The 15,279-nt window shown below is 43.5% G+C and overlaps 1 protein-coding gene across 1 annotated transcript in view; it reads right to left on the reverse strand.

The window, feature by feature from the left end:
* Positions 1-7,100: 7,100 nt before the first annotated feature.
* The window catches only part of sorbs1 (sorbin and SH3 domain containing 1), a 66,281-nt gene continuing 58,102 nt past the window's right edge, over positions 7,101-15,279 (reverse strand). The window contains exons 21-27 of the mRNA XM_080526660.1: positions 14,386-14,511; positions 13,054-13,248; positions 12,022-12,573; positions 11,188-11,280; positions 9,553-9,797; positions 8,545-8,651; positions 7,101-7,669 (exon numbers count right to left, since the gene is read on the reverse strand). Coding sequence (XP_080382786.1) covers positions 7,602-7,669; positions 8,545-8,651; positions 9,553-9,797; positions 11,188-11,280; positions 12,022-12,573; positions 13,054-13,248; positions 14,386-14,511 — 1,386 coding nt within the window. The 3' untranslated portion in view covers positions 7,101-7,601. The remainder of the gene's footprint in view (positions 7,670-8,544; positions 8,652-9,552; positions 9,798-11,187; positions 11,281-12,021; positions 12,574-13,053; positions 13,249-14,385; positions 14,512-15,279) is intronic.

Consider the following 15,279-nt stretch of genomic DNA (forward strand, 5'->3'; position numbering starts at 1 on the left):
ATATAATTGATGAGTACATAATTATCCACCCCCTAGGGTATCTTACTGTGGCTACATCCTGGAAAAGACAGATTGAAGGATCAAATTTTAATCTTTCCTTATGTACCCCTGAGAGCCAATGTTCTATGTCAACCCATGTTTTCTGTACTCTGGGACACTCCCAGAATGCGTGTCCGAAATTAAACCTAACCCCAGCCCCCCCCCCCCCCCCCCCCGCATGAATCACTCACCATCAAGACGACACACACGCACACACACACACACACACACACACACACACACACACACACACACACACACACACACACACCTCACGTACGTACCTGCACAAAGGAATTTACATCTTATCCTGTGTTTCATAAATCTGAGTCTTTTTTTCCACACTTTAAACAGTTATCTGATACATTACTATAATACTTATGGATTTTATCTCGCGTGTGGTAGACTCTATACATTATTTTATATTGGATTAAACGTAGATTTTCATTAACTGTCATGTCATTTGTAGTATTCCAACACTCTTTCCATTTTAAACCTATGTCTGTTCTTCCTAGTTCTCGATTCCACATCTCAATCCTACTTTCTAACAGTTTTTCAGCTACATATTTATATATATATATATATATATATATATTTTCAGAATATATTTCTGACTGTGGCACAATTAGAATTATAATTTCTGGACAAGATCATGTATTACAATATTATATTGCAAAGCTGATTGTTTTTGTAAATCGATTGACGTTTGCTTGGGTTATCTGCCTACTACTTCTATTTACAGCCTATAGCCTATGATCTTCCTGTCCAGAAATTATAATTTGTGCCACTGTCAGAAATATATCCCAAAATTTCAAGTAACACAATATACCCATTGATTATAATAAATATGTCCAGATACCTCAATGAGAGTTCAATAACGGCCATACCTTATCATAACAACATGGATTACTTGTTGTGAATGTTTATGTTTTTGTTGGCAGATAGACTCAAACAATGGTCAAGGGAGAGTCTTGGAGATGTGACCTGGGGGGTATTCCATCAACGTCGCTAAAGAAAAAGCCAAACTTATTTAGATAAGTCTGACGAGATCAAAATAAGCCTGGATCTTCCTTTAGCGAAGTTGATGGAATACCCCCAATGATGATGAAGTCACTGTCTAATATTCTGAAAGTTGTTCCTAATAAAAAAAGTACTCAGAGAAAATGTGTGTTTCATAAGTTTCACAATGACAGTGCCAAGCGTCTACATTTCTATAATAGAGTGCGCCGCCAAGCCCAACAGTATGGCCAACCATGACCATGTTTAAGACATTGGCTAGCACTGTAGTCTACCCCAGGGCCCAATTGTTCCCAAATTTTTTATCTGGATCAGAATGAATCATTCCCTGAATCATTCCCAGTTGTTCAAAACGTTTAATCTGGATCAGAATTAATCATCCTAATCCAGATTAAAAGTTTGGAACAACTGGGCTCAGGGAATGTGTACCACATGTTATGACATTTGGTGAACCACACAAAAGATATCAAATGGCAATCATGGCTCCCCCTTTTGGTTGATGTTTGTGTGCCTTTAGGAGTATGGCCCTGAGAACACAATTGACCTCTGAACTAAGGGTCATCTTGATTAATTTAATTGTATGTGTAGCCTATGGGGAAGCACACAAATACACACACACACAAGAATGTCTAGAACGCAGTAAGATTGTAGCCACCAGCCATTGTAGCTTCAGGTTACACCTTAACTGCTCCTCCTGAGACTTTACCCCAGCACTGCGTTTCCTGAGACACCCGCTTTTCCCCTTTACTGTGTCTCCTGAGACTTCTACTGCACCCCCTTGTACTGTCTCTCCAGTGCCCCCCCTGTACTCTCTCCAGTGTCTATAATAAAAATAAAATAAAAAAGGTCTTCTATCAGGACGACTGCCAATGGCCCCTGGCCTGAGCTAGATTGCTCTTCCTGCTACAACTGGTGAATTGATGATTCACTTGCTTAGTCACATGTATCGATTGTAGGTCGCTTTGGAATAAGGCGTCTGATAAATGCCAAACATGTAATGTAAAATGCCTCCCCAGTCATAGTGTTAACACATTAAAGCAGTTAGACTTAATGCATTTCACAACTATTTCCCACTGTCGCTTTCTTTGCCAACCCAATTGGATCCGCCATTGGAACAGTTACCCCGACAACGTTTATCATGTGATGGATACACTGGCAACGTTGAACTCGCATGTTATTATAACAATATAACTTCTGAGTGTGACTGTGGTTTGAGGTCATCCAATGCTGTGATCTTCATTTATATCACTCAGGAACTTAATTGGACGTTTGTCTGTGGTTTAACTAACCTCAAGTCTGTTGACTTCCCACTGTATTTAGTCTCCCATCATCATATTTATTGATTGAAAATATGACAATATAACAAAATATTGGCATCTCAGGTTGTAAAATGCATTCCCTAAAGAGTGTGTACTATATGTTAGTGAGTTTTTACGTACAGTATGTGTGTATCTGTGAGTAAAGGACTAGGAGTTTAGATCACAATACGTAGCCAAATGATGGCAAACAATGCTTCAGAGAGGGCAGTTTTTCTTCTTCCCTTTTGTTTCAGTTAAATCTTTTACTGGAAACGAAAGACATCTGGTAGGCCTACTTCAAATGCTTTATATACTTTATTAAATATTGCATAATACCAAAATCACAGCAGTAAATAGTGTTGTCTTCGTTTTAATATTGTCATTGTAACAGCACCGCAAATAGAAGCAACCAAGCCCAACCTGTTACAGGCTGTGCATCTCGGGGAAAAACTAAAGAACACATACTTATGATTATTAATCACAATATTCGAAGCATCGATCGTGTCACACTTTAGTCTAGGTACTGGTACAGTAACAAGTGACAAGTTCTTAGTTAATCCTTCTCCTCCCATCACAAAGACTAGAACAAAAAAGGGAAAACAATACTAAATATCATTAAATATGACATGGATACATTTCTGTGATAATCAATAGAAGCAAATGAAAATGAGGCACGATTTGCGTCTGACATAAGGCATCACGATCCTCACAAAATGGCAGCATAACGTTATTTCATATGCATCAAACTGTCTCTGTGCTCAATAACTCTTCACTCTGTGCTTTGCCAAAAAATCCTTCATGGTAAATAAAACTGGAGCAATTGATAATAGCTTCATGTGACTTTTTTTTTTTTTCTTCCATCGCTTCAATTCTATTATTCTTTTTATTTTACATATGTACATATCTTTCTTATGCCAGGCATTGTTCAACGGTTTTACATATTATGAATTCAAGCTGAACGCACTGATCATGTTTACATGTGTGTGTAACAGTACTCCACATTCATACATTCATACATCCTGCGATGTTTAATGGAGCACGTTTCCCACCTCGACATTCTGTTCTGACGTTTGTGAGGCCTAGCTGGCCCATGGAGACCAAAACCAGAACAAACCCATTCACTTTTTGTCAGTCTATCATGGAAGTCTGAAATGGAACAGATATTTTTCCATATTAAATTGTCTTTGACCTTTGTTCCATCCCACTACTTCTGATGTCATTCTCTTTGTCTTTGTGTTGGAGAGACGGGTAGTAAAAAGTGTTAGTAAAAGCATGGGGTAGTTCGCTACTGAGCTGCAAAACACTTATATCAGAAACACAAGACATGGCAATTATGTACAGCAGACCACAGGGAGAGAAATATGGAGTTTCACAAATAATTGAATGGCCATACTGTACTACTACTACTACATACTGTAATACTTGATAGTCACATACATGATGTAGAGACTCACTCACACAGTTGTCATAGGAACCAGAGGTGATGTTGACAAGAGCATTACTATTACTATTATTGTATAATGAGAGATTAACACATAATTTGAAAAAAGTTGATGAATAGATTTTAGTCACTTAGCTTCAAATCATAACGCATTAACCCATTCCGGGGCCAATGTTAATCATCATTGCAGTTCTGTAACTGATCTCTAGATTTTGTTGTTGTTGTTCTTGTTGATACTATAAATACTGTATTAGTAGGTTACATACTGCGATTCTGTTCTTCAGATACACATTTCTCAAGATAGCTTTTTGTGTTTTGAAACTTAACAGACTTAACACCAAGACCAGTGTCACCACTCCTGTTCCTGAGGGTTCCTCTAAAGAACACAAAGCAGTGAAGGACATAGGTGAAGACTTTGAACAGAAGAGCTTCACAACATAAGGTATCAGTCCAATCATCATGTTGTTTCAGGATATGAAACATTGTGATATGGTATTATGGGGTCTCACAGAAAAACTGGTTTAACGCTTTGATCATAAAATTGGAAGACTTTTCTCAATTTCCTGGCAAGAAACAATCCAGTTCACAGATCATACTCATAATGGCTTATTGAGGAATGCTTTTCTGGTTCAGCCTCAAAATAAATGTTATAAACATTGATACGTTGATACTGTTTCATGCTCTAAATTAGTTGATCATTCTCAGATTTAATGTCTCATGCTATTCTGACACTACCGTAATACTTGGTATACAAGGGAACCAAACATTGCACATGGAATCTGTTGCTATGTATGTAAGCCTAGCTAATAGGCTTTTGCGTTTCTGCACATACTGATAAACGTGGGATGCGTTTGTGCAATATCATTTTGACAGTAAGCATATAGTATTGCCCTCATAATAACTTCATAGATTGACATGAACTGCTACTCAAATTAAGTAGATGTTTAAGATTGAATTGATTACATTTTGTGTGAAAAATAAAACGATCATCAGTAGATCGATTCGTTTATAATTACAGTCCAAAAATGGACCACACCAGAATTAATTGCTTTAAAAAGGAGTAGCGTATCATGCCTGTCCTGTGGTTAGACTGGAGCCAGTCAAGTATAGACAGCTGTCTACCATCAGCTACCTTACAGGCATCACAGAAGATCAAACAGCTAATGTTACCTCTCATTTTAAGATAGAGATATATGACATATAAGATGTCAAGAAATATGACATAGCCTACAAGGTGACGGAAGATATTTTCGATAAGAGATGATGTTCCTATGCACACATGCACCATACACATGCATACACACGTTTTTCTAATTGCATTCATACCATTAACAGACATCATGCTTAGCCAACTTGTTTGAGCGTTTTAACTTCTTTCAGTCGACTCGGTTTGACCCCTCACTATGGGACATGCACTGTTGCGTACCTTTTCGCTGAAGAACTTCATTCAATCACGCCTGATACTGAAAACCCCGATTCAATCACGCCTGGTTCATGCGCCGGTGACGCTCGCGAGTGATCAGCTCCGCCTATCACCCGCACAAATAACGGGACGCAGCAACAAGCGCACCCTTTCATCCTTTCAACCCTTCACTCGCTCGACTGTCTGAAAGCAGCACTGTAGCAGTGTTCTTATTCTCAACGTAACTCTGTTCTAACTACGAATCCCATGACACCTCGTTCTGCTCGACCGAGGTAGGACGGAGGGGTTCAGGTTACGCGAGGTTGTCGTTGCTGCGTGAGTGCGTCATCGACAGCGAGGCTAGACAGGAAGCGCGGTTCCTAGCGCCTAGTAGGTGTGGATGGGGACCTGTAGGACTCTGTGGGCTCCCAGTGTCACACACGCACGCATGTCCTTACCAGGCAGCACTATGGACAGCTCAGGTCACCTTAGGATGGGCGTTGCACCTACACTTCACAGGGCTAGAGGTCTTAAAGAGTTCCTGTAATAAAAAACACAAGAGCTCCACCCCCCCCCCAAGTGTCTCCCACCAACAGTTCACGTTAGTGACTTGGGGGTTGATGTATTTTGTGTTGCTGTAGTCCCCCTGGTTGCTGAGCCACCACTGCAGTTGGTCCGTCTGCTCTGGGCTACAGATTGGTGTTTGCGGGGGTCCATAGCCCCCCCCCCCTGCCTTCGTGGCGGTCGATGCACATCAGTTGCATGTGACGCAAATCCTTTAGGAGGGAAATATCCTCTCTGTTGGTCTACATTTGTGATTCCCGAATGGTTCTCGTGATGACAGTATCCCAACTGGGGGTTGGTTCTACAGCTTGGCGGTTCTAAAGAAAGGGTTTTGGGAGTGAACACCCCCCATACTGGACCCTACGGTGTCTCAACAGCCATTGGTCACACGGGGCTACTGGGTCACCACATGCTAGACACAGACTCTTTTATCCACCAGTGGCCACGTGCGCTCCAGTCTGCCTCCCACACTCACGGTACGTCCCTACTCCTGATAGCCTCGAGTCTGGGTCGTGAACCCCTGACAGGGGTGTCTACACAGAGCCTCTCTCGTCGACTGTGGGGGCGATTGTTGAGGTACAGTTCTTGGGGATTGCCGCCCCCTGGTTGCATAGCATTAGCATTAGCGCTGGTTGGAGACTAGTTCGACCAGTTCGGACCAGGCGATTGGGAGAGTTTTGCAGCGTCCCATAGTGAGGGATCAAACACATGGCAACCCAGGTCCACCTCATCACAAACTCGAGAGCGCGAGAGGGCGAAGAGTGGATCGCTGGATGAAATGGCGCGCTTGAAAACTAAATATAGTACGAACGTCGGATAGAGAACAGAGGCAATACTAAAATGGCATCGGAAGCTTTTGGACTACACTGAGGTAAGATAACGTTCTGCTGTTTTATGAAGACAAAAAGCTGACACTAACTACACGATACATTGTCACAAATTCCTAGCTTTCAGTGCATTTTGATTTCCCAAAAAGAGAGCAAAAACCAAAGCCATTCCTCAATGATTCAAAACAAAGCAGGCCTAAGAGTTCAGTTCTCAAAGCCCTTGGGTTCACTTTGAGGTAAATACGTTTTTTTAAAATTCCAAACCAAGGAATATGGTCTGTTGGACACTTCTCTGCCATCGCATAATTGTATGGTATATCCTTTGCTTACACAGTACAACTGGATACTGGGTTTCCCTAGGGAAAACATTAGTCTTTTAAAGGGCTTAACATAAGTTTCAAAATTCAAATGCTAGTTATCTGCATTCAGAGTTAATGGGTCCTGATAAGGTAGCTGATGAAAAACAGCTCAAACCCCCCCCCCCCCCCAACTGCTTCAACACATATAAACCATTCTGTTCCATCAGAAGTCGTAAGACCTACTTCTCTGTCTCTGTTCCATAACACACTCCACTGCTGACCCCCATAGTCTATCATATGCTTCACAAACACTTACTGTAATTAACAATTAGAATGACACACACACGAGGCTACTATATATGTACTGTATATACAATATTATAGTGTAGTATGCTGACATTTTAGGAGGAGTTTTAACTCAAGTTTCTACTGTATCTGAAATGTTATCAATTTCTGCCAGGTATTGTAGGATGTAGTAAAGGTAATACACCACACTAAACGTTTGGGCAGTGAGTCAACAGCTGTCTCTTGTCTTCACCTCATGCACATTAACATACCTCAAACCAAACTATTCACCTACCCAGACAATGTATTCACCTGACTCATCATAATTAAAACAGTCACGCGCAATAGCAGTGATTTCCCCAAACTCAACAGGCAACCAAGGGTTAGAGCTAGATTCTTCTTCAGGATATACATATTTTTTTTTACATTTTACAAGTTGACCTCCTTCACATAATTCCCAGGAAAAGTGCCAAACTGTTTTGTCCTCTTTGAGGTTCCTGTGAACAAAAAGAAACAACAATAATCGTAAGTCTATGAGGGAGTCTGGTATTTTGTAATAATAACACTTCTAACGTAAAAATTAAGTCTACAATATACTTTATCCATTTCAATATCTAACTGTTAGATTCTAACAGAACAAATTCATACAAAAATGTTTTTCCAACGTGTAAGACATTTCACAGTTGTATAGCCTCATGTAGCAGTAACTCCATGGATAGATATGACAGCGACTATGACATTTACATTTACACTTTTGGCATTTAGCAGACGCCTTATTCCAAAGCGACTTACAATCAATACATTTGACTAAGCAAGTGAATCATCAATCCACCAGTCGTAGCAGGAAAAGTAATCTAGCTCAGGCCCGGGGCCATTGGCAGTCTCTGTGATAGAAGGAAAAACCTTCTTCTATCACCTTCTTCTAAACCTAGCTTTTTAAAAAATATATATACACACACTGGAGAAACAGAGAAACAGAACAAGGGGGGCAATAGAAGTTTTTAGGAGACACAGTAAAGGGGAAAAGCGTGTGTCTTCAGGAGACGCAGTGCTGGGGGGCAGTAGGTGACTGCTCTGTATCTTTGGGGGATCTATACTGAGCTCCTAGTACAGTAGGAGCAGTGGTCTAGAGACTCTAGTGGCTAGTGAGTTGGACTGGTGATCGGAATGTTGTGATGTGTTCAAATCCCAGATTCCCAACTGAAACAACAACACCGCCACTAGTGTTCCGCCCTTAGTAGTCAGGCACTCAGCCCTCAGCTACTCCAGGGTGTGGGAATGTCTCTGTAATTCGTAAATTGGTAAGTGGCTCTGGATTAAAAGCGTCTGCTAAATGGCTAAATGCTATTCTGGGTGCGTCCGTGTCACATACCAACAAACCATCCGTCATCACACTTCTCCATGACGCTGACCAGGTCTCCCTCCTGCAGCTCCAGCTCGTCCTCGTTCTGTGGCACGTAGCTGTACAACGCCTGGAAGCTGTGCAGAGAAACGCTCACGTCAGAAACGCAACCGTGACAGGGAGATAAGGCTTCATATAAAGGCACAATAATATCATAATATAGATAATATATAATATATCATAATATATAATAATATATATATTATATATAATAATATCATATCATATTAGCTGTAACTACACAGAAGCTTCACAGAGAAACACTCACGTCAGAAACGCAACCGTGACAGGGATAAGGCCTCATATAAAGGCACAATAATATCATAATATAGATCATATATAATATATGATAATATATATATTATATATAATAATATCATATCATAATAGCTGTACACAGAAGCTTCACAGAGAAACGCTTGTGTCAGAAACGCAAGGGAGGGAGATAAGGCTTCATATTTATGTTTGTACGTCTGTTTTTGTATGTTCAGGACCCCAGGAAGACTAGAGATACATTGTTATCTGTTGCTTGTTGTTTCTGTGTTTTCTGTTTTTCCCATATTGTCAGCGTCTTTGAGCCCCGGAAAAGCGCTATATAAATACAATGAATTATTATTAATGATTATTATTATTATTATCCGTGTGCTTCTAATGGTGCTTCTAATATTATCTGTGTGCTTCTTGTGTAATAGCTATCATAATAGCAGTAACTACACAGAACTACACTTATTTTCTACGCCGAAGAAACATATGAATAGGAACACTCCGTCCCGACTGTTTGAAATTTGAATGGTCTAAAAATCTAAAACAGACCCCAGCGTTACGGTTAAATATTTTTTTTTAATAAAATACCAAAATAACCGATAACGTAGCGTGTTGATGATCTGGAGGGCCCTGAAGCTTTTGATCTTATAAGTAGCTCGGTATCCAGCGGCATTCAGAGGCCTGAGACCAGACGACTAGATGAGTCCTACTCACATTCCACAGCTGAGACGACTCGGCTCCGGACTGCTGCTGTGTGACTGGGGTTGCTGGGAAATGATGAGAGATTGTTTACTGGGGTGGGGGGGCAGCCTGCGCACAGAGTCATGACTGGGGTGGGGGGACTGGGGCGGCCTGTGAGAGACAGAGTCATGGCTGGGGGGTTGGTGGTGGGGGGAGAGGTTGCTGCAATACCTCACCGAAGTCTCGGCTATGTTCATGATCTCATTACAGACCGCCTTCTACGAGGACCAATCAGAGAAGAGCAGGCAGACCCAGAAGGAAGAGATGGAGGATTCGGGGACAGGGACAGGACAGGGGGCGGGGGGGGTTAAAAGGAGGGTAGAGGAAGGGGTAGTCCAGTAAGTAGGAAGGGAGGGGTCCGTTAGAAAAAACCAGGAAAGCCGTGAAAAAACCAAGAGAGATGGTGGTGGTTGGTGGGGGTCCGGGGGGGTAAGCATGAAAGAGCAAGACACCAGAGTGAGTGCACGTAGACTGAACAGTCAAAATGAAGAAAGAGCACATGCACAAGTCAGTCGGCAAGGCAAAGATGACAGTGATAATCATGCATATTAAAAGGGGCTGTATTATTAATTAATTAATTAATCTTCCTTGAAGTGTCTCACTCACATAAACATCAGACTCAAGCTGAGAGACGTGTTAATATGATCTAAGTTCATTGAGTGATACATTTAAAGGAAGTGATCATAGTAGATCATTAGCCCCCCCCCCCCCCGCCACCTAGCTCTAACCAATAAACATCAGACATCATATGTGACACGTTCTAATGCTTTGGTCCTCATATCGGCAACCGATCAAAATGTTCGGACTTTTCTTTTGAAACACAGAAATACGTTTCAACGTGTGTTGAGAATCACAACACAAACTCGCTAGTCAAGCCAAAACACTGCAACAACGTAATGGATTCAGTGAGTAATCCCCACAGCTACCTAGTTAACTACAACACTACTTTACATTATTTTTATTTATTTATTTATTTATTTTTCAGATTTTATCCCTTTTTTCACTCAATTTGGTAGCCAATTGAACCCAACCTAGCATCCAATTATCCCCTGCCTATTGCAAGGGATCCGCCGCACGACACCGCGGCCGGCAGTCCCAGAGGAGGCCGCCAGGCAGACTAGCTGACTGGCTCCTCGAGCCCAGCACCGTTATTCCAGCACCAGACGGGGGCGCTGTTGCGCGACGGATCCTTGTCCGGAACTACTCCTATACCCCCCTCGGGAGCGGCCGCCCAATATGCCGTTCCCCGTGTGTGCCCTGGCCATATCCGGGTCTGGCGAGCCGGGATACGAACCCCGGCCCCGGTGGGCAGCATGCACTAGTGGCCAGTGCTTAGACCGCTACACCACCGCGGGGCTCTACTTTACATTGTTAGCAGGCTCACAAAACGAGCTGTGCTAGTTGACTAGCGAGGTGTCGTTGATTTTCAACAACGCGGAAATGTGTTCATGTATTCTTCGAAAGAAAAGTCCGATCATTACGTCGGATCCGGGGATATGCGGACCAAAGCATTAGAACGTGACACGACATATTCATTTTCAAATAGCATCATCACCAACATAACTGGTCATAAATACATCTCCATCTGTAAAGCTCCAGCAACCTTACCGCAAAGTTTGCATTGTTGTTATCCTGGATGTCGAACAACATAACAGGGCTTCTGGAGGACCGACCATGGTAGTCGCTCTCGTTCTTCGCCAGCTGAGAAGAAAATAACACCTGTTAGCCTCCGCATTACTAATATATATGCTATACGAGTCCGTGTTTAGAGGATGCAATTAATTTCCAGGGTGCTGAAAACACAATCACTAGTTCAGGCAGTGGCAGCCAATTCACGCTCTTGTCTTGGCTAAACAACTCCAGTGACAGTGTACACAGTAGTTATTTCCTATAGGAACAGTTCATGTCCTCGATGTTAGATTAATAACAATTCACAACATTGGATATTGTCCCCGAAACAATGTGGATCCTCAGATGGTAAACCGAATAGCCACTTACTTCTCTCGCAGTATCTCAAAACATGACATGAGAGTCAAGAGTATGCAGTATATCTACTGAATAACTCAACGCATTTAGAAACTAGTCATGGTCATGTCGTGTTCATTCAGTCTGACAGACACATCGGTACACCACTGAAATCTTCAATTCTAACTCTCAAACACTTGCATGTTAGTAGTGCACACACATCACAACATGCAGACTTGTAAAAGCAGGCACTTGTAACGGGAACAAGTAAGACTTGTGTCTTCTGACTACACCAGTTAAGTAGCCTCCCGCATTGGAAGAACTTCAGGGTCAAGATTAGGCTACAGTTAGTAATGTCTATTGCTCAACTGTCAAGTATTTGAGGCAACTAAACGACAGTTTAATCATATTGTGGCCCAGAACTCTCGTTCCAGCGTGAACTCTGAGATGCGACACTGCACACCATGCAGTAGATACCTCCGCGGGACTATTTCGCCAGCTGCCCGGGGCATCGCGACCACCGCCCCTCTCTCCCTCCGCCCCCTCCCCCTCCGCCATCTCCCTCTCCAGGACGCTCAGGGGGCTGACCCCGGTCAGCCAGCCCTCCAGCCCCCCGTAGGGGCTCAGGCTGCGGGACAGGCGGGGGGAGGGAGGGGAGAGCAGGAAGTCCTCTCCCTGGGGCGGGGTGAAGGTGAGGAAGGGAGTGGCCGAGCCGGGGCGGGGCGGGTAGGGCGGGGGCAGGGGGGAGGCCGAGGGGGAGGCCATGGGGGAGTTGTTGTAGTAGGGGCTGCCGGTGACGGGGGGCACGGGGCTGGCGGAGAGGGAGGGGGGCAGGTACTCCCCCCAGCGGTAGGTCACGGTGGGGAGGGGGGGCAGAGGAGGGGTGGGGGCGGCAGCGGCGCGGCTAGCGCCCCCTACGGTCAGGGAGATCCACTCAGAGGAGATGGCGTGGACCTCGGGAGACACGGAACGGCGGGGGGAGCGGGGGAGGGGGAGGGGGGACGTGGTGAGCCGGTTACGGATCATCAGCTTTTATGTTCAACATGACCGTCGAGAGAGAGAGAGAGAGAGAGAGAGAGAGGGGGAGGGGGGAGAGGAAGGGAGGGAGGGAGGAAGGGAGGGAGGGAGGGAGGGAGGGAGAGAGAGAGAGAGAGAGAGAGAGAGAGGGGGGAGAGAGAGAGGGGGAGGGAGAGACAGAGAGCGAGAGAGAGAGAGAGGGGGAGAGAGAGAGAGAGGGAGAGAGAAAGAGAGAGGGAGGGAGAGAGAGAGAGCGAGAGAGAAAGAGAGAGAGAAAGAGAGAGGGAGGGAGAGGGAGAGAGAGAGAGAGAGAGAGAGGAGGAGGAGGTTCAGGGGCAAAAATGGAAAGGAAAGATGAAACATTAACCATGGGTGTGAACAACAAATAACGAAGGTAAAAATAGATAGTGGTGGGACACCAAAAACAAACTGAAAAGAGTGGTTTTGTTGTACTAGTGAACTAGTTCTGGGATAGGTGACAGGTGTCCTTACCTGAGGGGAGGCGTTGGTGCTGCGCTGAGGTGAGGGGCTGATGGGGGGGTCTGGGTAATCCAGTCCGTTCTTGACTCTGGGTCGTTTGTGCACCTCGATGTAGGTGACAGGGAAGATGCCCTGGCGGTTGCTGCCGGACACCTTCCCCTCGTACCAGTTCTCATCCACCCTACGAATCAGCGTGATCCTCTCTCCCTGTGGACACAAACAAGATACGCTAAATGGACTGACTTATATAGACTGACTTATATAAACTGACTTATATAGACTGACTGACTTATATAGACTGACTGACTTATATAGACTGACTTATATAGACTGACTTATATAGACTGATGATATAGACTGACTTATATAGACTGATGATATAGACTGATGATATAGACTGACTGACTTATATAGACTGACTTATATTGCGCCTTGTTCCAAAGCACTTTACAACGGCCTCTCATTCACCCATTCACACACACTTTCACACACCAATGGCGGCAAGCTACCATGCAAGGCGCCGGCCCGCTCACTGGGAGCAATTTGGGGTTCGGTGTCTTGCCTAAGGACTCCTTGACATTAAGATAGATCAGCATTGAAAATGGAAAATAGCAATTCCGGCCAGGGACATATCCTGCATGTCATCCCTCCTCTCTCTCTCACCCATCCTTCCTGTCTAAATCTTCACTGTATCTCTCAATAAAAATGAAAAATATGAGTGGGACTGCCCCACTCAGAAAAAATAACTATAAAAGAAAATGGAATATAGCAAATCATTTCTATTGTTTGCATAATGTCTTTTTTAAATTTACTTTTGTATTAAATAGTTCATAAATACCATACCAGCCCCTCAGCTGTTTGGAGGACATGAACAAAACACATTTCTAGTTTCTTTTATTGTTTGTTTGTAATGGACCAAAACAAGTTTGACAACCCTGCTGTACATACCCTGTGTGCAAATACAAGCACGCACAACCTTTCAGCTAGACTTCCTGTGTACAAACACTATGGTGTTTCTGGTGCAATACTTCAGTCATGACGCAATGTCAGATTCCATCTGTCTTGTAAAGAAGCGGAACAAATGTTACACCCTCTCACTTCACCTCAAAACCCTGATCTATCTTCTTACCTTTCTTTTTTAAGTAATTTTTTCTGAGTGGGGCAGTCCCACTCATATTTTTCTTTTTATTGTGACAGAGACAATAGAGATTAGACAGGAAGAATGGGTGAGAGAGAGATAAGGGATGATATGCAGGACATGTCCGTCGCCGGAATCAAACCAGGAACCCTGCGGTTACGTGGTCGACGCTTAACCTGCTACGCTACCTAAGCGCCTGTTCGTACCTTTCTGAAGGACATCTCCACCACCGTGTCGCCCGTGAAGTTGAAGCGTGCGATGGCCTCCCCGTACTCCAGCACCTGCACAGGGGCGCTCTTCTTTGGCTGGGCCTTCTCTGTGGGGGGGAGGAGCTGGGGACGCAGACAAACAACAACAACAACAACAACAACCTCATCAGTCAATGACTTATGTATGCTGACTGTCCCCTGAGTACATTCTACCCTTGGAAAGACTCTCCTTTTCGCTTTAGTGCTCCTAGCTCATGGAATGATCTGCAACGCACTTTAAAGATCGATGTACTTCCAAACTTTGCACAGTTCAAGGCTTTGATCTATAATCACCGTACGGTACTTAATAATTAACGTCATTGTTTTAGCTGATCTGATCTTTTTTATATTTTATTCTTAGTTTTTATTCTCTTATCCTTGTTTTTATTCGTCTCTGTAAATGAGGGGAACCTCAGTGGACTTTCGAGTTGAAATAAAGGTTGAATGAATGATAGTTATCAAGTTAATGATATTATTACCAGGCCTCTTCTACTGTGAAGCTTTTGAATTGACTGAGTGTCAAACAAGTCTCAATATTTCAACATTTGTAGTAGTTTCACCTAGAATCAAGAAGTACAGTTAAACAGTCTGAGTGAAAAAAGAGAGACCCAATGTACCTGTGGTATATGTTCACACACACACACACACACACACACACACACACACAGACCTGTGTATAGAACATGAAGATATCTTGTCTTATTGCACACACACACATTCATAGACCTGTTCTGCCTTTTTCATTGTCTCCAAGATTCCTAACAAGGGGGGTCCCAGCTAGCAGGGAATGTTCCCACAACATTGGCTAACATTCCCTACAAGTTCTGCTAATGTTTTAAAGAAAACGTTTTC

The sequence above is a fragment of the Nansenia antarctica genome (assembly GCF_963989245.1).
Source record: "Nansenia antarctica genome assembly, chromosome: 1".
Taxonomy (NCBI): domain Eukaryota; kingdom Metazoa; phylum Chordata; class Actinopteri; order Argentiniformes; family Microstomatidae; genus Nansenia; species Nansenia antarctica.